Source organism: Thalassophryne amazonica, chromosome 1, assembly GCF_902500255.1.
Source record: "Thalassophryne amazonica chromosome 1, fThaAma1.1, whole genome shotgun sequence".
Classification (NCBI taxonomy): domain Eukaryota; kingdom Metazoa; phylum Chordata; class Actinopteri; order Batrachoidiformes; family Batrachoididae; genus Thalassophryne; species Thalassophryne amazonica.
This window is the reverse complement of record NC_047103.1, coordinates 147,610,827-147,637,262: the sequence shown is the minus strand read 5'-3', so window position 1 is coordinate 147,637,262 and position 26,436 is coordinate 147,610,827. Positions and strand designations below refer to the sequence as shown.

The following is a 26,436-nucleotide window of genomic DNA, read 5'->3' as shown; positions in this document are numbered from 1 at the left end:
AATAATTGATCAACATATTGATTTATTCTGCCTTACAGAAACCTGGTTACAGCAGGATGAATATGTTACACCCCCGAGTCACACTAACTGTCAGAATGCTCGTAGCACGGGCCGTGGCAGAGGATTAGCAGCAATCTTCCATTCCAGCTTATTAATTAATCAAAAACCCAGACAGAGCTTTAATTCATTTGAAAGCTTGACTCTTAGTCTTGTCCATCCAAATTGGAAGTCCCAAAAACCAGTTTTATTTGTTATTATCTATCGTCCACCTGGTCGTTACTGTGAGTTTCTCTGTGAATTTTCAGACCTTTTGTCTGACTTAGTGCTTAGCTCAGATAAGATAATTATAGTGGGCGATTTTAACATCCACACAGATGCTGAGAATGACAGCCTCAACACTGCATTTAATCTATTATTAGACTCTATTGGCTTTGCTCAAAAAGTAAATGAGTCCACCCACCACTTTAATCATATCTTAGATCTTGTTCTGACTTATGGTATGGAAATTGAAGACTTAACAGTATTCCCTGAAAACTCCCTTCTGTCTGATCATTTCTTAATAACATTTACATTTACTCTGATGGACTACCCAGCAGTGGGGAATAGGTTTCATTACACTAGAAGTCTTTCAGAAAGCGCTGTAACTAGGTTTAAGGATATGATTCCTTCTTTATATTCTCTAATGCCATATACCAACACAGTGCAGAGTAGCTACCTAAACTCTGTAAGTGAGATAGAGTATCTCGTCAATAGTTTTACATCCTCATTGAAGACAACTTTGGATGCTGTAGCTCCTCTAAAAAAGAGAGCTTTAAATCAGAAGTGCCTGACTCCGTGGTATAACTCACAAACTCGTAGCTTAAAGCAGATAACCCGTAAGTTGGAGAGGAAATGGCGTCTCACTAATTTAGAAGATCTTCACTTAGTCTGGAAAAAGAGTCTGTTGCTCTATAAAAAAGCCCTCCGTAAAGCTAGGACATCTTTCTACTCATCACTAATTGAAGAAAATAAGAACAACCCCAGGTTTCTTTTCAGCACTGTAGCCAGGCTGACAAAGAGTCAGAGCTCTATTGAGCTGAGTATTCCATTAACTTTAACTAGTAATGACTTCATGACTTTCTTTGCTAACAAAATTTTAACTATTAGAGAAAAAATTACTCATAACCATCCCAAAGACGTATCGTTATCTTTGGCTGCTTTCAGTGATGCCGGTATTTGGTATTTGGTACTCTTTCTCTCCGATTGTTCTGTCTGAGTTATTTTCATTAGTTACTTCATCCAAACCATCAACATGTTTATTAGACCCCATTCCTACCAGGCTGCTCAAGGAAGCCCTACCATTATTTAATGCTTCGATCTTAAATATGATCAATCTATCTTTGTTAGTTGGCTATGTACCACAGGCTTTTAAGGTGGCAGTAATTAAACCATTACTTAAAAAGCCATCACTTGACCCAGCTATCTTAGCTAATTATAGGCCAATCTCCAACCTTCCTTTTCTCTCAAAAATTCTTGAAAGGGTAGTTGTAAAACAGCTAACTGATCATCTGCAGAGGAATGGTCTATTTGAAGAGTTTCAGTCAGGTTTTAGAATTCATCATAGTACAGAAACAGCATTAGTGAAGGTTACAAATGATCTTCTTATGGCCTCGGACAGTGGACTCATCTCTGTGCTTGTTCTGTTAGACCTCAGTGCTGCTTTTGATACTGTTGACCATAAAATTTTATTACAGAGATTAGAGCATGCCATAGGTATTAAAGGCACTGCGCTGCGGTGGTTTGAATCATATTTGTCTAATAGATTACAATTTGTTCATGTAAATGGGGAATCTTCTTCACAGACTAAAGTTAATTATGGAGTTCCACAAGGTTCTGTGCTAGGACCAATTTTATTCACTTTATACATGCTTCCCTTAGGCAGTATTATTAGACGGCATTGCTTAAATTTTCATTGTTACGCAGATGATATCCAGCTTTATCTATCCATGAAGCCAGAGGACACACACCAATTAGCTAAACTGCAGGATTGTCTTACAGACATAAAGACATGGATGACCTCTAATTTCCTGCTTTTAAACTCAGATAAAACTGAAGTTATTGTACTTGGCCCCACAAATCTTAGAAACATGGTGTCTAACCAGATCCTTACTGTGGATGGCATTACCCTGACCTCTAGTAATACTGTGAGAAATCTTGGAGTCATTTTTGATCAGGATATGTCATTCAAAGCGCATATTAAACAAATATGTAGGACTGCTTTTTTGCATTTACGCAATATCTCTAAAATCAGAAAGGTCTTGTCTCAGAGTGATGCTGAAAAACTAATTCATGCATTTATTTCCTCTAGGCTGGACTATTGTAATTCATTATTATCAGGTTGTCCTAAAAGTTCCCTAAAAAGCCTTCAGTTAATTCAAAATGCTGCAGCTAGAGTACTGACGGGGACTAGAAGGAGAGAGCATATCTCACCCATATTGGCCTCTCTTCATTGGCTTCCTGTTAATTCTAGAATAGAATTTAAAATTCTTCTTCTTACTTATAAGGTTTTGAATAATCAGGTCCCATCTTATCTTAGGGACCTCGTAGTACCATATCACCCCAATAGAGCGCTTCGCTCTCAGACTGCAGGCTTACTTGTAGTTCCTAGGGTTTGTAAGAGTAGAATGGGAGGCAGAGCCTTCAGCTTTCAGGCTCCTCTCCTGTGGAACCAGCTCCCAATTCAGATCAGGGAGACAGACACCCTCTCTACTTTTAAGATTAGGCTTAAAACTTTCCTTTTTGCTAAAGCTTATAGTTAGGGCTGGATCAGGTGACCCTGAACCATCCCTTAGTTATGCTGCTATAGACGTAGACTGCTGGGGGGTTCCCATGATGCACTGTTTCTTTCTCTTTTTGCTCTGTATGCACCACTCTGCATTTAATCATTAGTGATCGATCTCTGCTCCCCTCCATAGCATGTCTTTTTCCTGGTTCTCTCCCTCAGCCCCAACCAGTCCCAGCAGAAGACTGCCCCTCCCTGAGCCTGGTTCTGCTGGAGGTTTCTTCCTGTTAAAAGGGAGTTTTTCCTTCCCACTGTAGCCAAGTGCTTGCTCACAGGGGGTCGTTTTGACCGTTGGGGTTTTACATAATTATTGTATGGCCTTGCCTTACAATATAAAGCGCCTTGGGGCAACTGTTTGTTGTGATTTGGCGCTATATAAAAAAATTGATTGATTGATTGATCATTGATTGATTGATTCATGGGCAACTGTAATCTTTGCACACTGGTTTTTCACATTATAGACAGTGACCATCCAGGATACATATGTATGTGTGAACGTGAGAATGGGGCATTACCCTGCTCACCAAAAGTGTAACAGGGTATTATTTGCTTATGTGTATTTATCTGTGTCTGTCTGTCTGTATGTATGTACAAAATAACACAGAAATGGGTGAGCATATTTTTACCAAATTTGGTAGGAATATTTGTTGGGACAATGTCTCAAGGAATGTGCCTTGTTACCAATCCATGTTTGTGATATTCATGGACAGTATATCAAGGTGTAGTCGGGGGGACTGTGCCTTGTTACCAATCCTACTTGTGATATTCATGGACAGTATATCAAGGTGTAGTCAGGGGAATGAGGGTTTCCAGTTTGGTGGGCTCAGGGTCGCATTGCTGCTTTTTGCAGATGATGTGGTCCTGTTGGCTTCATCGGCCTGTGACCTTCAACACTCACTGGATCGATTCGCAGCCAAGTGTGAAGTGGCTGGGACGAAGATCAACACCTCAAAATCTGAGACCATGGTTCTCAGCAGGAAACCGATGGATTGCCTATTCCGGGTAGGGAATGTGGTCTTGCCCCAAGTGCAGAAGTTCAAGTACCATGGGGTCTTGTTCACAAGTGAGGGTACAATGGAGCGTGAGATTGGCCAGAGAATCGGCGCAGCATGGACGGTATTGCATTCACTCTACCGTACTGTTGTGACGAAAAGGGAACTGAGCTAAAAGGCGAAGCTCTTGATCTACTGGTCAATCTTCATTCCTACCCTCACCTATGGTCATGAGGGTTGGGTCATGACCAAAAGAAATAGACTGCAGGTGCAAGTGGCAGAAATGGGCTTCCTTAGGTGGGTGGCTGGTGTCTCCCTTAGAGATAAGGTGAGAAGCTTGGTCATCCGTGGGGAGCTCAAAGTAGAGCCACTGCTCCTTCACGATGAAAGGAGCCAGCTGAGGTGTTTTGGGCATCTGGTAAGGATGTCCCCTGGGTGCCTCCCTAGGGAGGTGTTCCAGGCACGTCCATCTGGGAGGAGTCCCCAGGGAAGACCCAGGACTAGGTGAATGGCCCTGGGAATGCTTCAGGATCCCCCAGTCGGAGGTGGTCAATGTGGCCCACGAAAGGGAAGTCTGGGGTCCACTGGTGGAGCTGCTGCCCCCACGACCCAATCAGAAATAAACGGTTGGAGTTGAGATGTCTCAAGGTGATAAACATTTTCAGCAGATTGGCCAAAGGCCAAGACCAACGTCGTCAAAAATATAGTTAGAGAAGTACATTTTCCAGGATATCTTAAAGGATATAGTGCCAGAGAGCTGGAGAAAGTGCCAGGGAAAGCTTATATCAATCAGCTAATTATTAGATGGTTAAGTGACGTCATGAAGACGTGACTAAAACATGAAATTGTAAGATTATGGTTGAAAAACCATTTCTAGACTATTTGCAACTGAAAAGTCAAGCTTAACAGTGTCTGGCTTATTGGTCCCACTGCTACCCGGTCAGGCCATGTCTGGGAGCATATGATGGTGGCATGCATGGTCAAATCAACCATACTACGGAACTTGAAGGTGACCACACAGGCAGAAAACCAGTCCACCCCCAACTCTATAAAGTAACAGTCTATCGTCCGCAGCCAAATGAAATGTGATGTCCCTTGGTCGTCTTCATCCACTGATGTGCTCTACATTGAGGCATCTGCATGTCGCTTTGTGGTGCCATGCCACATGGTCGAAATGTTGTTGCCGACGTTTCCTCACAGTGCAAGTGATACTTCTCACCTGAGTCTCCCAAAGTATGTGCACATTAGATACAAAGTCTTCTAAAAAGTCATAGTAAAAAAGACATCTGGTTGTACTCTTAGGTCACAGGTTAGTCCAAGTCTCGTAGACTAAGACAGGAAGCACCAACTGGACTTTCATTCTCCTCTAGAGGTATTGGCATTGGAAAACACCTCTTTCTAGTGATGTCATGACTCAATAATTTCTTCACAAGGGTCTCTTGATTTCAAAGGTTGAGGTTCCAAAGACAAGAATGGTAGTGCTGTGATAAGCAAATGTCTACTTGTTCGACACTTTCACCGCATACAGATACACTTCTGTTGGCTGAGTCCAGGAAGTCCTTGAAAGCCTGGATCTTAGTCCTGATCCAGGACAATCAAATTCCTCAATCCATGTCAGAAATGCTGAAATACATTCATTCTGCAAAGGTCATAGGTCATCATCCACAAAGTCAGTGTCACTAAACTTTTTCTACTCCCAAACTCCTTCCACTCTTGAAAAGACTTTCAGACCTTTACAGTGCAGTATTCTGTTGGCACATATGGTAGCCATCGCTCCTCCAGTGCATTTTTAAAAAGATGGACTACTTAGTTATGATGTAGAAAAGCTGATCATACAGCCACTTTGTCTCTCTTCTGAAAGGAGAGCCTGATTTAGATTCCCCGTCTCGTCACAGCACACTGAAAGACTGATTTGTACTGCCACCTATCTCTAAGTCACCACCTTCTTGGTAGAGTTCCCGCAAGGAACACTGTCAGCTCTCACGGCCAAGCTGAAATATCACTGCTGACAAGCGTTTGTATGAATGACGGCTCTTAGGCAAACCTTTGGCTTTTTTTTTTTTTCCACCACCACCTTATGAAGATGGGAAAAGCAGCTGATGGTTTGGATTCCTGCCTGAGCATTATCATACGAGATGAAAGTCACGGGATGTAATATTTTTGTTGATTCTGTGGAAAATTAAGTGTCCAAAGCAAGGCATAGTTAAAAACGTCCTTGTAGAAATATGTGTTGCTGCTGAGTCAACTGGCAATGGTTTGAACAGAGCCTCCGGAATTAAAGTCACAGACATCGCAATGAGGTTATGGATGAAATTTCAGACAGGAAAAAAACCTGCAGTCCTGTCAGATGTGATGTTTTTTTGCTCAATGGCTGTTGGATGTAGCTGTGATTGGTAACTACCCTTTCACACCAGAAGGTGTAGTTTCAACACGTCTTCAGATGTGTTACATAGTGACAGTGTCACAGCTCTTTAATATCGGGAGATCAATATGCAAATTGCCACCTGCAGTCACATGGCAACGTGCTTGAAAACAAGATTCCTGGGAAAGATAGGACACAGAGCAATGGATGAAGGTCCTCAGTCATCCAGAGAGGAGATACGCACCTACAACTTCAAACCAGAAAAAGTTGAGATGGCATGGAAAATAATAAAAGCAATGATTCTTAAGTCCTGGTCCCACCAAATAATGAAAGGATGAATAATGAGCCATGCAGCATTTTTTTTTTTTTTTTTTGCTAGAAGAGGAGGTATTCAACTATCGTAGGAGAATAGTGGCTCTGAGAGGCTTAGAGGCAGAATAATTCGCTTATCTCGGAGCTTGGCGCTAATTTCAAGATGTTAAAAATTTAGCAACAACAGCGTGGGGCAGTTTGTGTATGGGTTACTATGAGGACTAACAAGGATTACAGAGGTATGTGTGTGGTGAGGACGAGGCTGTAAAAGCCCATTATCCAAGCGCCTGGCAGCTACGAGGACCGGGAGAGGATATTTTTGGAGAGGCTCAGCCCTCTTACGCACACAATTCCACCTGATTTTTTCCTCTCTCTCCTGCTTAATGAAGTGGAGAACGGATTTGAAGCAGCTAAAAGGATTCCAATTATTTGTAATGTTTTTATTTTAATCGCTTGGTAAAACAGTTGCATGTTCATTCATTCTATATAATCAGCTGTAAAAGTATGTCTATGATAGATTTAATATCTTATGGATCAGGAACTCCACTGTGTGTGCATGCACTGATGCAATGACCAGAACGCCAGCTCGCAAAAGAGTGATTTTGCAGTCAATAAGGGACAAACACAAAGTTAAAAGTTGGATCACGGTGTGAAAAAGAAATAAAGCCAGTGAGCCGAGGATGGAAAAGAAGCCAGCGAGAAGGAGCACAGAGGCAGCTGTCCAGGAACGCAGAACGGCAGCGCACACAAAAGAGCGATTTTGCAGACATTAATGGACGAACACAAAGTTAAAATTTGGATCACGGTGTCAAAAGAAATAAAGTCAGCAAGCACAGAGGCGACTGTCCAGAAAGCTGTGGTTCAGTTCTAGCTGGTCTGGTGCATTTAACAAATCTGGAACACAGGTGAACAGCAGCCTGATGCACGGAGCATACTGGCCGGACTGTAGTGGAGCGACTGCGTTTATAAAATGTGACAATATCTTGAATAGATGCTGTGAATTGAAAACCCACTGTTAGGGTTTGGTCTTTGGGTCATGGGTGTTATGTCAAGCAGTCTTATTCTCCTGAGTCTTACAGTGCTCCCATCTCATTGAGTAGCTAGTTTTGGATTTCTTGCACCCCATGTTTTGCACTGACTCAGTTCTGGATTTTTGCATTCCCCTTTGTTGTTGGCTGTCTTAGTTTTTTTCCTCACTTCCTCACGTCCCAGATTTCAAGGTCAATGGCCAGGCTGAAACCAACACTGCTCTGCATTCCCTCGTTACCTCCATCGGTAAACTGTTGATTAAACTGCAGTCACCAGCCGTTTATGACAATCTGGTTTCCAGAACAATTGCTTTCTTGACTCTGAGACACTCCCTTAGTAGTGTGCATACGGTCATTACCCTTAAATGGTAAAAATGGTAAATGGACTGCATTTATATAGCGCATTTCCATCTGCATCAGATGCTCAAAGCACTTTACAATTATGCCTCACATTCACCCCTATGTCAGGGTGCTGCCATACAAGGTGCTCACTACACACCGAGCGCAATAGGGAATTGAAGGCCTTGCCCAAGGACCCTTAGTGATTTTCCAGTCAGGTGGGGATTTGAACCCATGATCTTCTAGACTCAAGCCTAACACCTTAACCACTAGACCATCACCCTTCCCCCAGACAGTCCCCAGGCTGGCGTTCCAGCCCCTGGATCAGACTCTGGGAGTGTAGTCCTGTCCTCACAGCCCAGGTCTCAACTTCCTCTGCCTCCTGTTGCATCATCTGGTGTTTCATGCTCTCCGTCTGCACCAGACGCCAACCTTGGCTCAGGAAGGGCCCGGAGGAAAAAGAACAAATGCTGGACCTCTGCCTGCAGTGAAGAAATTCAGCTGGCAGCAACAGAAGCAGCCGGCTATCTGCTGAAGCCACCACCAGGGCGAACCCAGGAGAAAGAATTCTCCTGCAGATCTGGGTCCAGGGTCCATGGTGGAGATACCCTTAACAACTGTACTTTATTTCACAGGTCTGTCAAGGAACCCAGCAGCCCGGACGAGGAAGCAGAGAGCATTCTTGCCAGCTCTGTCGACATCACGGAGGGGAATCCCGTCCCAGCCCCTGGTGACGTCACAGAGGAGTGAGCCGTTTTCTCTCCAGAGCTCTTCATTGGCCCATTTGTTAACTGCATCTCCACAGAGCATCACGTCTGTGTGCCTGGGAAGCCTGTTTACAAGAAAGACTTTATATCCTCTAAACAAGACTGTTGTGAGCATGTTGTGTCTTGTGATGATGGCCTCTCCTGTTCTAAAGACAGTTATGAGGATTATAGTGGTTCCTCTAAACAAGACTGTTGTAACCATGTTGGGATTAGTGATGGTGGCCAATTCTGTGGTAAGGACAATTATGAGGATCATAGTGGTAATCATTCAGAATCCAGTTCACTGCAGAATTCTCACCTGGAGCCACATTTGGAAAGTCAGCCTTAAACCGATAGGTCTGATAGTCCTCAGGGTCCTGCTAGTACCAAGTCCACATTTCGATCAATACATTAATAGTGCCAGTCCACATTTTGATCAATATATTGATTCTCATGACCAGAGAGAACCAAGTACTCCTACTTGAATCCAACTGTAGCTCATGCTCCGGCTTAAGTGTTTCTTTTGAGAAGGACAGATTAAATTCAGCATTGATATCAAACAAAAGCCTTCCAAACCAAGATAGCAGAGGTACCATTTTATCGTGTAATGGTCAATGCTATGATGTTGTGGACGGTAATGAGCAAAGACTTAATGGTCATAAAGACGCTTCTGTACGTTCCCAACTTTATAGGGATCAGTTTCTGAATGATGAATGTGTAACCTCTGAGAGACTCGAAGCAGTTATTCCCCCAGATCCTGAAGATGCTAGTCTTTGAGCCAGTCAGTGTATTGCTGGTAATGGCAATGATAAAGAAGGTGTTTCTGCTCATGATGGTATACCACTGCAAAGTTTTGTAGTACACAAGCACACGCTTGCTGAGACTTTGGACCCCACTGTGGAACCTGAAGAGTCATACCATTCGTCTGTTGCTTCCACCATGGACCCAGGAGTGTCGCATGGTTCTTCTGTTATCTCCACCATGGACCTAGGAAGGTCGTATGGTTCTAAAGTCATCTCCACCAGGGACCCAGGAGAGTCTCATGGTTCTGCAGACATCTCCACTATGGATTCAGGAGGATTCCATAGTTCTTCTATCGCCTCCAGAGCAGACACTGGAGGGTCACATGGCTCTAGCTCTGGCATGGCCTTCAGCCAGCTAACAGGTCATTCTCCATTTGCAGTAACTAACTCCTGTCGGCTGAAAAGCCACTCTCCTTTGTCCTCGATGGACTTCAGTCGGTCTTCCCTGTTAGCAAGATCCAGCCAACCTCCGTTATCATTGAGGGACTTCAGTCAGCCTTCCCTGTCGGCGAACTCTGGCCGACCTCCTTTGTCATCGATGGACTTCAGTCGGCTTCCGCTGATCTCGTGACTGTCAGCTGCCAGTCAATGCCTTTGACAGAGGCCACCTGATGAACCCTATGTTCTGTGGTTATTTTGTTAATCCATGTCCCCGGGCTTTTATGCCCTGGTTGGGGGGGCGGGGGGGGGGGGTTCCCAGCCACTTTGCCAGCCCCCACTTTCTACAGCTGTCGGCCAGTAAACTGTTTTTCCGGTTCCTTTGCTAATCCAGGGCTTTGGGCTTTTATTAGGGAGGGATGTTATTTCAAAAAATTTGGAAATCTATAAATGTTTGCATGGAATATGGAAATATACACAGAATAAACCTTAGCAGGATAAATTTTGGGTCATTTGGTTCCAAAAACCCATATGGACAGAGCCAGTGAAGATATCGGGTTCAAAAATCACCACAAATATCGACAAAAATGTCATATCTTGAGAACCACTGGACCTAAAGACTTGAAATTTGGTTCCAAATGTTGCTTGACCCCAAGTTTATAGTCAAGTTCTATAGTAACAATAAGCCTATCCGGTGTTTTTTTAAAAGTAATTGACAAAAAACCTAATTTCAGTACATATGTTACGATCAATTGTAACAAACAAAATCTATGTAGTTTTTATTTCAGGAACATCAGTTGAGTATAATCATCACATGTAAAGAATGACATGGCCACAATGAACTAATTATAAGCAACAGAGTGGTTTTCTAAGGCAACAGCACATATACGACACACGCGTTACTTGAAATTTTCAAACGCTCCGTCCATATGGGTTTTTGGAACCAAATGACCCAAAAATTATACTGTTATGGTTTATTCCATGTATATTTCCATATTCCATGCAAAAATTTATAGATTTCAAAAATTTTTGAAATAACACCCCTCCCTACTTTTATGCCCTGGTTGGGGGGGTGTTACCACCATTTTTCCAGCCCCCGCCTCCCACCCATGGGGTGTTTGTTTGGGGTTTGTGTTTTTTGTTTGGTTCTTTGTTGCTTGTTCCCACGTTTGTTGGGGCCAGCCCTTGGGGGAGGGGTACTGTTGGGGTTTGGTCTGTGGCCAGGGTTGTTTTTAGTTCTCCCTGTGTCTTATCTCTGATCCCTCATAGCTCATGTCTTTCTGTGAGTTCTTATGACATGTCTGTATCACCTGTCTGGTTTGCACACCAGTGCATGTAGAACTGTGTGACATGCCCCTCTTCCATTCTGTCGGTGTGAGTGTGGTGGGTGTGGACATATTCACCTCTGTCTTTCTGTGACATCTGGTCTGTTTCCTGTGTGCACCACAGTCCATCATCTGTGGGTGTGTGTGATGTTATTTGGATGAATGCGCTGCTGTTTTATTGTTGTGCATGCATGCATGTCTTTCTGTCTCGTCTGACAGTGGTCTGTGGGCCTGCTTTCAGGTGTTCTCTGTTCTTATTCAGTTTTAGTGTAGTTTCTTCTGTAATTCTCACTATGTTCATTTTCATTACGTTTCATTTCCCTTATGTAGGTTTTTTTCTCTGTGTGCATTTTCATGAGGTTTGGTCATCTTCATATTTGGTTGTTTCTTAATCTCTACTGTACTGTGGTGTTCTCTTTTGTTACTACATGTTTTGCCATGTAATCAGCATGCTCGTTTTCAATCAGTGTAGTTGGTTATTTAAGGTCACAGTTTGGGGTTGGTCTTTGGAGGTCCAATGTTGTGGGTGTTGTGTCAAGCAGTTTTGTTCTCCTGTGTCTTCCAGTGCTCCCGTCTCAGTGAGTAGCTAGTTTTGGATTTTTTGCAATGATTTGCACTGACTCAGTTACGGGTTTTTGCATTCCCCTTTGTTGTTGGCTGTCTTAGTTTTTTCTCTCACTTCGTCATGTCCCAGATTTCCCATGCCCTTAGTGGGTTGATTTTGTATTTCTGTTGAACTCCAGTTGTAACCTTTTAGAATTTTTTTGGGTAACCTTCACCTCGATGAATATTGAACTGTTTTTGTTCAGACCGCCTCTCCCTGGATGGAGTGCTTTGCTAATCTTTTGTTTTGTTAATAAAACACTGTTTTTGGAATTTACCTCTTGTGTCCTAGCTGTCCTGTGTATTGAGGTTTGATTTTTTATTTGATTAGTTCCTAGTTCCCATACCATAACACCCACACTTTAAAAGGACCAAGTATGTGAGGGCTTGAGGTTTGGACCAAGCCCATGCCTAAATGTGCACCAGCGTCGCGTTAACATGGTGCTACATGGATCATATGCGGCTTGACGTGGATCATATGCAGCTTGACATGGATCATATGTGGCTTGATGTGGATCATATGCGGCAACATGAGCCACTCAAGGCTGGACAGGGCTCAAATGACAGGTCAGTTGTGGCTCACTAGAGGCTAATACCTGGCAGATGTGAGGTACAGAGAGGCACATAGAGGCGCTTTAGTAGCAGATACGCTTGCTGACACACCCATGCGTGGCTCATTATTCATGGCTTATTATTCGGTGGGACCTTTGATGTCTGTTTCATTGTCCACAGTACGAACCCAAGAATTTTCATGTTTTGTGTGATCAACTTCATTTTATTTGTTTATATAAATCCAGTCCTGCATTCAAGGTCTGCAACACATTCCAAAAAATTATGGTACACTAAAGCATCTACCACTTTGTAGTGTTTCCATTCCTTTTCACAATACTTTAAAAGACTTCTTGTCATTGAGGACTCCAGGTGCTGAAATGTTTCAAGTGGTATTTTGTCCCATTCTTCCTGCAGACACGTCTTTGTTTATTGTTTCTGCATTTTGTTTTTTGTTTCAAAATTCTCCACACATTCTCTGCTGGTGACAGGTCAGGTCTGCAGGCAGACCAGTCCAGTACTCATCACTTCTGCTTCCACAGCCTTCACTTTGTCATGGGTACAGAATATATATTTTCATAATCTCATTATCTTGCTGTTAAATGCATAGTTGTCCCTGGAAAAGATATCTTTAACCCTCTGGAGTCTTGGCTATTTTTGGGCGTTTTTGACTATTTTTGTTATTACATTCATAATTTACCTCAAACTGTTTACCTGGCCTTGTTTGGTGTCATTTTTTCAGCACAACCTCACCTGTGTGACTTTACAGTTTTTCTTTCATTCTGACATACCATATTAAAACAGTGACCCAATATTCACCCAAAAACATAAACTTTGAATCAGAAAAAAGTTAGTTTTTTATTGTAAAAACCAGAAATATTTTAACAAACCATTTTCACAACTTAGAATGTAAATATAAATTGTAAACTTCAAAAATATATGTAAAAATGTAGCATAAACAAAGTTATATACAACAATTCACATTAAAATGGAGGAAATGCTTCAGGCATTTTTGTGGCTATTTACATGCAATAAGATGCCACACAAATGATATTTGTGCCACTCAGAAAAACAATTCCGGTTCAATGCACATAAGAAGCTCCAATAATTTGTACAGATATTCCACCTCAATATCCATGTGTATTTTTCCCTAATTGCTTATTTTTGTAGCATTTTTATTGATGTTGGTACAGACTGTCTTGGCTGTGTTAAAAAACAAAGACAAAACAAAAAAAAAAACAAAACAATAGAAAAAGATGGGAACGGGGGGGAAGTCTCTACCTGAACTACTGTGTTCTCCGCCCCGGAGCTGCTCACTGCTGGTGTAGTGTGTGTCTCCACCCGGCTCTGATCCAGGACTCGGCACTGGAGCAGAAACTCATGAGTCTAGCAGTAGGAAGGAGGGGTGCGCGGTCCGATCCATTGAGCTGATCTGTGCGCACAGATCGGTGAATCCACCTGCGTTCATTCGTCCAGACCAGAACAATAAAGTCCACTTCCTCAGCAGATTGATTGCACTCTGGTTCAGACGGATGACACGCTCCGATCATCTTCATGCAGTTAAAAGAAAAGAGAGACTTGACGCACTGTTCCAGATGCCTGATTATTTTGACACACTGACTAAATAAAAAAACTACACCACACATTAAGTACGCACGCTAAAACACTCCACCACACACACTAAAACACATTCCAAGCGCATTTTCTTTGCTCAGCAACCAAGCAGTCTGACCGCAATCTGACCACAATCTAAATATTTGTATGGCATGAAAATGGCATTCGAAGCAATATAATCGTGTTCATGGGACAGTTCAACATGATCTGCCACATTCCAAATGTTACAGCTGTGCCTGAAAGCAACACGAGTGCTGCTGGAATATATTTCCTCCACCCGCAATCACGTTTCTTTACACACTTTCCTTGATCTACTATGTCCCAGTGTGCCTCACTGCCCCGCTCTTTCTCTTGTCTCTCCCCTTTCAACCTGAAGATGAGGCCACAAGTTGACCTGAGAATGGGGGCAGCACACAAGAGAAGAAAGACTAAATGACTTTCTGTTGCTGAGCTGAATGGGGATGTTTTTTGGGACTGAGGCAGCGTGCTTCTTTTCTCTACCTGTTGTCTGAAGGAGCTCTCACAATATCACTGCCTTTGGTCATGTAGCGCATCGCCACCTCCGTACTGTAAACCCTTGTAGCTTTCAGCTGTTTTCTAAAGCAGGCAGGCGGGCAGATGGAGAGACAGGCAGGAGCGAACACTGCCAGTACCGAGACGAGAACTGAGAGGAGCCCCGAGACGAACATCGAGATGAATGTTAAGCAACACTAGCAACAGCAAGGCCAAGTCTGACAGACCTCAACAGATCTGCTGAAAGCACAGCAGAATGTCTCATGTACTGCTCTGACACCTTATTCTTACATTTTTTCTTGATACAAATATATGAATTTTCCATGAGCATTCCTAAAGTCAAACTAAACTCCAGTTCAGTTCATTCATTCATTTTCTGTCACTCATCTGTTTCTGTGTCACAGTGTCAGCAGACTAAGCAGCTTATCCCACAATTCCCTATCCTCTGCAAAGCCCTCTAGGTCTTCTTGGGGGATCGTGAGTTGTCCCCAAAGCCAGCTGGCAGATGGATTCAATCCACTGTGTCCTGGGTCCTCCCCAGGACATACTCCTAGTTGGACATTGCTGGGAGCCCTCCATAGAGAGATGACCAGGGGGCATCCTCAACAGATGCCCGAAACATCTCAGCTGACTCCTTTCACTGTGAAGGAACAATGGGTCCGAGATGTTCCAGCTTGTCATCTTACCCCTGAATATAAGCCTAGATACCCTACAAGTCAATAGCTGGAGTCGGGATTTCTTCTTTGTGACATCCATGGAACTGCTACAGCCAGGTGGAAATGCGGGGATCCCCTTGGCCTTCTCCAACTACTGGGGTCCTCAACACTCAAGCACCTGTGTGCTTGATCATGCACAGAGAAACACGCCACATGGCCAAAATATGCAGATGCTCCCTCACAGTGCATGGTCTACCTAGGTACCCTACAGAGGAACATTATTTCCATCACTTGTATCTGTGATGTTGTTCTTTCAGTCACTAGTCTAATCTCCTGAACACAAGTGGGTATAGTGTGTAAATCAGTTAAACTGAGAGCCTCAGCTTCTGGCTCAGGTGTTTCTTCAGCACAATGGTCTGGCACAGTGTCTGTAATGCATTTAAATCCAGTGCATTTTCAGCTAATCTATTAATCTCAAACTCCATCAGTTCCATTCAATTAAATTCATTTTATTTATACATTTAAATCTTGCCCACCCCCTCTGTAAGCACACTGGCAAAAGTGGCACGGAAAAGGTGTCTCTGGTGGTTTTGTTTCCACAACAAAACTAGAGCAGACCAGACTGAGTGGGGTGGATCGTCTGCTCTGGCCATACTAATAAAATAAATCAAAACCGAACCAAACCCCAACAAAGAATTTTCCAAAATGCAATGAAAGAAATGTTGTGTCTAACCGATCATTTAAACGTAGCGTACAGTCACCACAACAAGTGATGGCTCAAAAGACAAACCAAGAGCAGACTACAAAGGACCACAAGATTATCCCAGAATCTGGTCCTGGTCTCAAACAACTCCCATGTGGATTCCAAACCTTCCAGTCTGGGATGGATCTTGGATTGGATGGAAGCATAGATCCCACAGATGTGTTGCTTTGAGACTCCCAGCTGGAAAGCTGTGCTCCCCACAGCTCTGCTGCTCCTCACTGGAGTGCTGCAGAGGAGCCTCCTGATCTTGATGGCTCCTTGCCTTAGTTATTGAAAAGCAAATCACAAAAGACTGGAAGCAATTTAAAACTGCCTCTAATTCCCAACTTGACAATTTGTGACTCAAACCAAGCAGGTTTTTCTGTCACATATTTTTTAGTGATGCTGTTGTGATCTCTATACCTACACTAAATAAAAATAAAAATATAAATGCAGCATTTTCTTTTTCATTCTCATTACATCTGCCAAGGATGTAATAAAATCATTGCCGTTTATTTATTTTTCTGTCTGTCTGTTAGCAGGACTACATCAAAACTACTGTACCAATTTTGACAAAATTTTCACCACGGATCGATATGAGGCCATGGAAGAACCCATTAAATTTTGGAAGTGATCCAGATCTGGATTCTGGTTCAAGATTTCCCTTTATATAGGCTTTGAAGGATTACATCAGAACTACTTCACGGATTCTCACCAAATTTGCACCACAGATAGATATTGGGGCATGGAAGACGCCACTGCATTTTGGATTTTGGAGGTGATCCAGATCCAGATTGGTGGACATGAGAAATCTCAGATTGCTCTTGGTTTTCATGCATTGAACTAAAAGGTCAAAGATATCTTCTACACACAAAAAGGCTGATTTCTCTCAAATTTTCTCCACAGATTTGTTAAAATCCATGTTTGTGGTCAGTTCACCTTTGCCCAGATAATCTATCCACCTGGCAGGAGTGGCATATCAAGATACAGTCTAAACAGCATGATTAATACACAGACGTGCCTCAGAATGGACCATGCATTAACACAGCTTTATAACTCTGGTGCTAACTCCAGAAAACAGCCCAGCAGGCGCGAGACCTCCATCTTCTCCAGTGGTGTTAGCAAGGGAGCTTACCAGGCAAAGTCCAGACATTAACTTGTATATTACCTCTCAAGACTACTTTAAGGTAAAGCCAATAAATAAAGTGTTTAGAAAATATAACTTGTTTACTACTCTGAATCAGGCAAGAACTGTATGGGACCCTAAATGTAAACCAAAGGGACTGTTTTGTGGTTGTTTTAACATCTGTAGTCTGTGTAACAAACGTGATCAAATGGAGCATCTTCTGACTTATTCTGATATAGACATCCTGGGTGTCTCTGAGACATGGTTGAAATCATCATCACCTAAAGCCTTGGTAACAATGCCTAAATATCAAGTGTTTAGGAAGGATAGAGAAAGGGTTAAAGGTGGTGGTGGGGGGTATTACTCTATGTAAAAGCAGGTTTAACATGTAAGCAGATGGAATTGCCAGCAGCTTTTGAAATTGAAGGTGTTGGTGTCAAAATCAAGTTGTTCAATGAAACGTATTTTGTTTGTGTGTATCCCCCCAATGCCAAGGCTGCCCTTACCAAAAAGTAGTACATGCAAGTATGCTTCAAGTATACTTCCAGTTTACTTTTAATATACTTATCAGTACTATTTTTGGTAAGGGTGTGTTTAATGATGAGCGAAAGACATTGTTAAACTCATTTAACCCAAACAAAGAAATAATTATCCTTGGTGATTTTAACATCAACTGGGATGACAAACAAGAAAGGAAAAAACTTAAACAAACAACATAAAAGCTTAGCCTCGAATAGTTGATAGACAAACCAACCAGACTGACTCCTAAATCACAAACAAGAATAGACCTTTTGGTTACAAAGAAGCCTGATAGAATTGCAAAGACATATAATTTTCTTACTGGCATTTCAGATCACAATCGCATATTTTTGTCTAGGAAGCTCACCAACTCAAGATTTTCAAGATTACTTAAAACCTCCCCCCTACAGTAGTGTTCAGAATAATAGTAGTGCTATGTGACTAAAAAGTTTAATCCAGGTTTTAAGTATATTTTTCATTGTTACATGGGAAACAAGGTACCAGTAGATTCAGTAGATTCTCACAAATCCAACAAGACCAAGCATTCATGATATGCACACTCTTAAGGCTATGAAATTGGGCTATTAGTAAAAAAAAAGTAGAAAAGGGGGTGTTCACAATAATAGTAGTGTGGCATTCAGTCAGTGAGTTCGTCAATTTTGTGGAACAAACAGGTGTGAATCAGGTGTCCCCTGTGTAAGGATGAAGCCAGCACCTGTTGGAACATGCTTTTCTCTTTGAAAGCCTGAGGAAAATGGGACGTTCAAGACATTGTTCAGAAGAACAGTGTAGTGTGATTAAAAAGTTGATTGGAGAGGGGAAAACTTATACACAGGTGCAAAAAAACTATAGGCTGTTCATCTACAATGATCTCCAATGTTTTAAAATGGAAAACAAAAGAGACGTGTGGAAGAAAACAGAAAACAACCATCAAAATGGATAGAAGAATAACTAGAATGGCAAAGGCTCACCCATTGATCAGCTCCAGGATGATCAAAGACAGTCTGGAGTTACCTGTAAGTGCTGTGACAGTTAGAAGACGCCTGTGTGAAGCTAATTTATTTGCAAGAATCCCCCGCAATGTCCCTCTGTTAAATAAAAGACGTGCAGAAGAGGTTACAATTTGCCAAAGAACACATCAACTGGCCTAAAGAGAAATGGAGGAATATTTTGTGGACTGATGAGAGTAAAATTGTTCTTTTTGGGTCCAAGGGCCACAGACAGTTTGGGAGACGACCCCCAAACTCTGAATTCAAGCCACAGTTCACAGAGAAGACAGTGAAGCATGGTGGTGCAAGCATCATGATATGGGCATGTTTCTCCTACTATGGTGTTGGGCCTATATATCGCATACCAGGTATCATGGATCAGTTTGGATATGTCAAAATATTTGAAGAGGTCATGTTGCCTTATGCTGAAGAGGACATGCCCTTGAAATGGGTGTTTCAACACGACAATGGCCCCGAGCACACTAGTAAACGAGTAAAATCTTGGTTCCAAACCAACAAAATTAATGCCTAGCAGATGTGAAGAAATCATGAAAAACTGTGGTTATACAACTAAATACTAGTTTAGTGATTCACAGGATTGCTAAAAAAGCAGTTTGAACATAATAGCTTTGAGTTTGTAGTGTCAACAGCAGATGTTACTATTATTGTGAACACCCCCTTTTCCACTTTTTTTTTTACTAATAGCCCAATTTCATAGCCTTAAGAGTGTGCATATCATGAATGCTTGGTCTTGTTGGATTTGTGATAATCTACTGAATCTACAGGTACCTTGTTTCCCATGTAACAATAAGAAATATACTCAAAACCTGGATTAATCTTTTTAGTCACATAGCACTACTATTATTCTGAAAACTACTGTACGTTAATCTAATACCAAAAAAAAAAAAAAAAAAAAAATTGCAAAATTTTAGTGGAGCAATAAACAGAATTAACTGGGAGGAAACTCTCACATCATGTACCATAGACACTAGCAGTGAATTTTTTATTAAGAAAATCAAAGATGTAATATCTGCTTTTACTCGGAAGTTCAACTTCAGGGTCAAGAAAGGTCAAAAACAACTCTCATGGTTAGATCAAACCTATAAAGGTCTGATGAGATCTAGAGACATGCAGCTTAAGCTCTATCTGAAAACTTGACTGCTCATAGGGTAAAATTCACTCATTTGCAGAACAAAGTTATTCAAACTTTAAGGAAAGCCAAAGTCAATTTTTTCATCTCAGCAAGTGAAGATTCAAAGGGTAATGGGAAGAAAGTTTGGCAGACACTAAATAAATTACAACAATTTTGAGTTAGATATTGATAATGTTCTGGAGAAGGACCCTAAAAAATAGCAAATACTTTGAATGACTATTACTGATTTCATCATCATCAATCAGTTTTCCCCCACCTCTGTTGCACCTTGTTTTCTAAACTGTGACCAGCCCATTTTTCAACTGTACAAAATAACCGAAGACGAAGTATTAAAAATTATTAAAGGACTTAAATGTTCCAAAGCTAAAGATGTATATGGTATAGATACCAACTATATAAAAAACACATGCTAATGCATTAGTACAACCTACAGTCCCAACAGCCTGGAAAGTTGCTTTAAACTGGGCTGCAAAACTCAAGAGACCAGTTACAGGCCAATCACCATTCTTCCAATTATCTCCAAGGTAGCTGAAAAATGGGTTAGAAATCAGCTGATCAAACACCTTGATAAAGGCGTCACACTACTACATCAAATGCAGTTTGGGTTTCAGTCACACCACTCAAATGAAACAGCTAACTGTATATTAACTGAAAAGGTTAAGTGTCTATTGGATAAGTATTCCTATGTAGGTGCAGTGTTTCTTGACTTCAGGTGGACTTGACTTTTGGGTGGACATGCCTGGTGGTTCCTGAGCAGCTGATTAATAACACATGCACGCGTACAGATAAGCACTTCATTTCTTTTCCCGTTCCCTGTGATTACAAGTGGTACAGCAACGGGATTAATTTTGCCAGAAATAACTACTTCAAGAATGGTCTGTTTCTGACTCCATTATCAGGATTTGTGGTACACAATCAAATTTGTGCTGCTCCATGTGGTATCAATCTAAGAGTTAGAATGGGCAGAAAGCCTTGGTTTGATTTTTACGGTATGACGCTTACACAGAAAATATTATTGTCATTGAGCATTTCTCATCTTCTGATCATTCTTGGTTATCCACCAATGTGCTGGGTGTAAGGGAAAACCAATATAAATAAAGTGCTATTACTGAGACAAGCACAGCAAACTTCCCCCCGCAGCTACACTTTGTGTACCTAGTGCCGTCCTTGCAGGTGTGGCGTCACTTTTAATCCAGAAGGAGACCCAGGATAGGACCACAGTCAGGATACAGGGGATGTAGGTCTGAATGGTGAAGTAGCCCATTCTTCTGCTGAGGTCAAAGTACACTGTCATCAATATATAGTCACCTGTTGAGAGAAGGAACATCACATCAGGGCTTCTTACGCAGTCAAACTCAACATTTCCCATCAATCTTTATAGTTTTTGCTGTAGGAACAAGAGTCTTGATTTAACACATGACTGACAAGGGCACAAAGATTGTAGTGTGGTGGAAGTACTTCCTGATTGTGAAGGAACTCTCAATTCAATTTTCATTTTATGTTATTTATATAGCACCAAATCACAACAAAGTTGCCTCAAGACGTTTCACACAAGAAAGGTCTAACCTTACCAATCTCTAGAGCAAGCAGACAGGGGACAGTGGTAAGGAAAAATTCCCTCTGATTATTTGAGGAAGAAACCTCAAGCAGACCAGACTCAAAGTGGTGACCCACTGCTTGGGCCATGCTACCGACACAATTGACAATATAGGAAATTATGCAGGAAATTTTGGGAGTCCATGCTGGTGCACAAGATGGGAGGTCTGCAGAAGAAGACACCCACTCCCATCTCTGGATGGAGCTGCACTTCAAATAGAGAGAAATAACAGAATCAGGCAGCAGAAAGGCGTCTTACCACTGTTGCCTGTGTGCTTGCTCTAGGGGTTGGTAATGTTAGACCTTACTTGTGTGAAGCACCCTGAGGCAACTTCCTTGTGATTTGGTGCTATACAAATGAAAATAAATTGAAATGTAAAGATAACAAATACAGTATAATTTGTCAGCATTAAGTAATAAGAAAAACAGAAGAAATACTAAGGTGATCACCGGCCACTAACCCTAAGCTTCACTAGAAGACCCTGTAGTCTTTTAGTGAATTATTTTCTCAATTCTTCTAACAATTAATGTTTCTGTGTAGGCTCTCAGTTGTCCAGGTGGTTTCCATAGTAGAGAAGCTTGAATCTTCGACTGGACTGGGTTGCTTGACGTGAGGACGTTTCGCTTCAAATCGTAGAAGCTTCCTCAGCTAAAATTCTTGCTCTGGTAGTCTGAATTCTGTCTTGACTCTTGTAGAGAAGAGTCTTGACTCTCTTTATATACAGGTAAACATTTCAGTGTTTACCCGTATATAATTTTATTTTTCTGGTTTGAACCAGTTTAAATTTCAACCCCAAATCAGAAAAAGCTGGGATAATAAGGGAAGAGGTAAATGTTTTAGCAGCCCAAATTTTTTAGAAAGTGTTGCAGGCCGTAAATGGAAGTTTTGATGTACATGAACAAATTAAATGAAGCTGACCAGAGAAAAACCATGAAATATCTTGCATTCATGCTGTCTGCAATGAAAAAAGAAGACCATGCAAGAATAACTGAAGAATTTGTTTTTAAATTGTATTCCCCGGAAGGTTCCCTGTTCAAACCCCATCTCTGCCCCCAATCACTACCCACTACTAAATCACTACTAAATGTTTACAGCCACTTTTTAAACTGTACTTTGTTCATATGTTTACATTCATATATATATATATATATATATATATATATATATATATATATATATATATATATATATATATATATATATATATATATATTATGTTCTCCACTCAGATTGCAATAGCCAATCACAGATTAGCCTTTCTGTCCATCATTTACCTGTATTTTGGTATGCTTGGAGCCAGAAAGTTATGTTGGATCCAAAAGGATCCAAAAAGGCTAGGACCAAAAGTTATATTGGATTGGTTCCCACTGACCAATAGCGTTAGAGCTTACTGCCAACAGCTAGCCAATCAGAGCGCGGCATACGAAGGTCAGGAATTAGCTGACAGACGCTGGTTGAAAAAATGGCAACAAACATGTCAACAACAGCAGAAAATCATCTGCCAGTGAGGTTTGCCGAGTTCACAGAGGAGGAACTGGTGGAAATATTGAACTCCAAGGATGCCAAAAACACTAAGAAGGTAGACAAGCACACTACTGACGTCTTAGAAGCATTCATCACATCAGAATCAATCATATGCTCTTCACAACAAAATAAATTGATCTAATTTACTTGACTCTTTGTTGTTTGCTTAATTTGGGAGGGGGGTGGAGAACATAACAGTTGATGGATGGCAAGTCATCCAACATAGAGAAATATTGGATTCAGAAAAGTTAACTTTTCTTCATCCAATATTTCTCTATGTTGGACTCCTTACCATCCATTATTTGTATAATATATATAGCCATTCTATTCTATACTATTTCTCCACGCAATGTGGAGTTACATTAGGAAGGGCACTCTCTTTAAAACTTGTGCCAGTTCAACATGCAGATCTACTTTGAATCTGCTGTGGCGACCCTGAGTGAAAACATGGGAGCAGCGAAGAGACTTACCTTTATTCTCCATACTGTCACAACTTTGTCTTGTTTGGGATTGTACATAATGAACGTTTAATGCCCGGAGTGTTTTAGTTCCTCTGGGGATTTGCTAGAAAGGGGCTGCTTAATTACACAGAATATTGCACAGCAGAGTCGTCCTGCAACAGATGTAGTCTTGGAAGGCGATCATGTAGTTTCCTGCAGTATACTTTGTCCACTCCTGAGCTCCCAACCGTTGTCCCCAAGGATCTGAGGCTGCACACTGGCTCATGAGTAATTAAAAGGTCTGATGTAGTTGGAGGCGATAGCGCACATAACAAAATTTGACAAGTCAAGCTATCATTTTACTTATCAATTCAAAAGAAAAAAGTTACACAATGAAGGTAAATAAAATGCGTTAGCCCCATGACTTTTTGAAAATTAGGTCTTCCCTAGAAAACAAATTAATACATTTTCCGACAGCTCCAGGGATTTAAAACATCCTTTTATTCAGAAATAGGGTGTGTAAACAGAACTCAGCCACATGGTGTGGACAACATGAACATCCTGAGTGAATGAACAAAGATGACCTTGCTGATATTAATTTAAGTCACTCTGCTGTAAATACATTGCATTGATTTCTTATGTCTTGGTACTATGGTGAGCTAGGATATCCTAAATAAATATTTTTATTTTTTATCATTATTAACACTATTATTAAACTGTTGGTTTAAGGTGATGATTTTCAAATGCACATTCCTGAGAGGGAAGTGTTCTTTCAAGTTACATCAATTGACTGCAGTAATAAAATGAATGTGAGTAGTTGTAGGCTTATATGGTTATGGTTAGATAATGTGATATATAATGATATGCAATGAGTAATTTTTGTAGGTTATATTTGTAGCTGTTGCTTTCCACTGGTGGTGTTCATGGTGCAGGTGCATGCTAACTGCTGTCAGCTCCCATGCCTGGCCACTATACAGTAGTGTTCAGAATAATAGTAGTGCTATGTGACTAAAAAGATTAATCCAGGTTTTGAGTATATTTCTTATTGTTACATGGGAAACAAGGTAGCAGTAGATTCAGTAGATTCTCATAAATCCAACAAGACCAAGCATTCATGATATGCACACTCTTAAGGCTATGGAATTGGGCTAGTAGTAAAAAAAAGTAGAAAAGGGGGTGTTCACAATAATAGTAGTGTGGCATTCAGTCAGTGAGTTCATCAATTTTGTGGAACAAACAGGTGTGAATCAGATGTCTCCTATTTAAGGATGAAGCCAGCACCTGTTGAACATGCTTTTCTCTTTGAAAGCCTGAGGAAAATGGGACGTTCAAGACATTGTTCAGAAGAACAGCGTAGTTTGATTAAAAGTTGATTGGAGAGGGGAAAACTTATACGCAGGTGCAAAAAATTATAGGCTGTTCATCTACAATGATCTCCAATGATTTAAAATAGACAAAAAAAAACAAACAAAAAAAAAAAACAGAGATGCATGGAAGAAAATAGAAAACAACCATCAAAATGGATAGAATAATAACCAGAATGGCAAAGGCTCACCCACTGATCAACTCCAGGATGACCAAAGACAGTCTGGAGTTACCTGTAAGTGCTGTGACAGTTAGAAGACACCTGTGTGAAGCTAATTTATTTGCAAGAATCCCCCGCAAAGTCCCTCTGTTAAATAAAAGACGTGCAGAAGAGGTTACAATTTCCCAAAGAACACATCAACTGGCCTAAAGAGAAATGGAGGAATATTTTGTGGACTGATGAGAGTAAATTGTTCTTTTGGGTCCAAGGGCCGCAGACAGTTTGTGAGACAACCCCCAAACTCTGAATTCAAGCCACACTTCACAGTGAAGACAGTGAAGCATGGTGATGAAAGCATAATGATATGTCACATAGCACATAGCACTACTATTATTCTGAACACTACTGTATATGAAGGTTTAATAGTGGTGTTTTCTGTGTTAAAGAAGGTAACAGAGTGAAAATAAAGAAATGCATACCCTAAACAGCTCACAGGGAATAAATTTGACTAACGGTGGTATCTCACTGAGCTATGACAGCTTGCAAATGGTATTTTCCAGGGATTTTGCAAGATGTCACACAACATTCAATGAGTGGCGCCATCCCCTCACATGAGTTGCAGAGTGTTGCTTGTCTATTGCCTGAATTTTGAGCAATTTGAAGTTGGCGAGGCGACAAAGGTCCTTGCCAAGTAGTCACAGAACTGTTGTGGATGTCACAAAGCCCTCTGATTGTAGTTTCCACAACCCCTAATGTGTGAGAATCATGAGAGATTTTGTGAGAGGTTAACGAAAATGGAACTACATTGTGAGTGACTGGAGACAAAAATGAGGATCTGACATTCCTTGTGGACACGAGCTGCCCTGGGGGCACACCAAAATAGCAGAGAGGATCAGAGAGAGACTGTGCTTCTGGAAGCATCCGAGTGAGTCCAGCAGCCACCATACATGCATGCACAGGGTCAGCAGCCACACACCAATTGCTGACCCTGTGCATGCATGTATGGTCAGTGGGCTGAACATTCCTGTCTGCAGTAGCTGGGATATTTTTTCTTCTTTCGAAATCAGGACCACAACGGGAAAAAGTCTCATGCCAGCTGCTGTGAGCCACATGCACACATGGAAAGTCTGTGTGCACAGAGGTGGGCTTCAGTACAGCAGTAGAATGAATACTGGCTAGTCCCAAGAACGGAGGAAGACATCTGTCTACAGGAGGACACTGGACATTACATAGTTCATCCTGCGGCTGGTGATCACACACCGTCTGGGTGTAATGTGGCAGCCAGGACCTCTCTGATGGTGTGGAGAGGTGTGCATTACATATTTCATCCTTTGGCTGGTGATAGCACACCATCTGGGCATGACAATGCCAGCTAAGACCTCTTTGATGGCGTGGACCGCTGGACATTTCATATTTCATCCTGCAGGAAATCATTCTACTTGTGCGTGAGTGCCATGTTCACAGTTTTGTTCCTGTTGCATATTTTTCTCCTCAGTTTTATTATGATTTACAGGGCTGTACCGGTCTGCTCTGTGTAAGCCTGATCCCAGCAGATCTCAGAATCTAAGCAGTGCAGTATCTGGTTAGTACTTGGATGGGAGACCTCTTTGGAACACCAGCAGTTGTGTTTGTTTCTCCAGGTAAAACTGGAGTTGCATCAGTAAAGGCATCCGGTGTAAAACTTGTGCCAAATACAAATGCAGATCTGGCTGTATCCGCTGTGGTGACCCTGAACAAAAAAAACGGGAGCAGCTTAATGGACAACAACAACAACATGATT

General features: G+C 41.5%; 1 protein-coding gene across 1 annotated transcript in view; it reads right to left on the bottom strand.

Moving 5' to 3' along the window:
• Positions 1–26,436, bottom strand: part of LOC117515123 (gamma-aminobutyric acid receptor subunit gamma-3-like) — a 378,931-nt gene that overhangs the window by 39,401 nt on the left and 313,094 nt on the right. The window contains exon 8 of the mRNA XM_034175623.1: positions 20,726–20,878. Coding sequence (XP_034031514.1) covers positions 20,726–20,878 — 153 coding nt within the window. The remainder of the gene's footprint in view (positions 1–20,725; positions 20,879–26,436) is intronic.